At 66.7% G+C, this 1,359-nt stretch overlaps 1 protein-coding gene across 1 annotated transcript in view; it reads left to right on the forward strand.

Annotated features, from left to right (window-relative positions):
- LOC104126661 (hyaluronidase-3-like) overlaps positions 1-677 on the forward strand; it is a 2,631-nt gene extending 1,954 nt beyond the window's left edge. Inside the window, 1 exon segment of the mRNA XM_035894633.1 lies at positions 65-677. Coding sequence (XP_035750526.1) covers positions 65-508 — 444 coding nt within the window. The 3' untranslated portion in view covers positions 509-677.
- Positions 678-1,359: the final 682 nt, after the last annotated feature.

Here is a 1,359-nt window from a genome sequence, read left to right on the forward strand (position 1 = left end):
TTCGTCCTCCCGCTCTGCTGTGAGTATGGCTGGGACACCAGAGCCAGCACGTGGCAGGCAGCAGGAGGTGGTGTGGGCACAGGACAGCCACATCCCGTGCCCACCAGGGAGGGGCGGCCAGAGGGTTCCAGTGCTGGGGCAGGTTCTCACAGGTGCTTCCCCCTAGGAGAGCTGTGCCAGCCTGCGCCACTACCTTGTCTCCACCCTGGGTCCCTACGTGGCCAACGTGACAGCAGCAGCCCGGGAGTGCAGCTACGGGCAGTGCCATGGGCATGGGCGCTGTGTGCGCCAGCAGCCCCACAACCTCGGCAGCCTCCTGCACCTTGGCCCCGGCGCTGGGCCACCAGCTGCTTTCCGCTGCCACTGCTACCGTGGCTGGGCTGGCAAGGACTGTGCCTGGCGGGTCCAGCCCGGCCCTGCTACCGCCTGCCTGGCTCACAGCCTCTACAGGCACAATGATCTCCCACCCCCTGACACCTGCCTGCCATGGGGCATGTGGGGACGGTGACTAGGGCTGGGGACCACCACGGTCCCCTATGCTGGCAGTGCTGCTGCCTGGCACTTCCTGTGGGCTCATTAACTTGAATAAATCCTCCTGGCACAGCTGGCATGGTCCTTGTGGGCAAAGGTGGGGGTTCCGTCGTGCTCCCAGGCTGGGCACAATTGCCATTGCTGCGGGGGGGTGGCAGACACCCCAGCTTGGCTCTGGCTGGGCCCACCCGTGCCTGTTTCCCCACACAGGCTCTACCCTGCGGTCACCCCCATCCCACAGTGAGCTGGCAGCCCCTTTACCCCAGGAAGGGGGAAGGGACACCGTTGCAGGCTGCTCTCCCTTTGCCATGCTGGCATCATGCTGCTGCCAGCCCTGACTGTGCTGCCAGGCCCCCCTCCCCACAGCTATTTTTATCCCCCCTCAACTGTGTTTCTCACTGTCCTATTTTAAGCGGCGCAGTTGGCGCACCAGGAACCCAGTGCCTAGCTCCCGGGGGCCCCGCACTGCCTCGCTGCCCACTCACGCTGCCCGGGCGCAGGGAGCCATGCCCAGGGAGGCTGGAGAAGGTAGGCTGGGGAGCAGGCTGTGGGCTGGCGGGGGCCCTGGCACCCTAGGGGGAAAACCAGGTGGCACTGGGCTGTGGGGTTGGGATGGAGGCAGCAGCCACACACTTGCTTCTGCTGCAGGGGCTGTGGGCAGAGATGCCCGCCCCAGGCAGAAGGGGGGTCCTGGAGGGCTATGGGCACAGGGCAGCAGGGCTTGGGGAGGGGGCAGGCAGATGGCTGGCGCAGTCCCTGGCACCAAACCTACATGCCTGGCTGTGCCCCCCAGCCAGGGGGGAGCAAATCCAGGGGGGGGCGGATGGG

This window comes from Egretta garzetta, unplaced genomic scaffold, assembly GCF_000687185.1.
Source record: "Egretta garzetta isolate BGI_Z169 unplaced genomic scaffold, ASM68718v1 scaffold215, whole genome shotgun sequence".
In the NCBI taxonomy this organism is placed as follows: domain Eukaryota; kingdom Metazoa; phylum Chordata; class Aves; order Pelecaniformes; family Ardeidae; genus Egretta; species Egretta garzetta.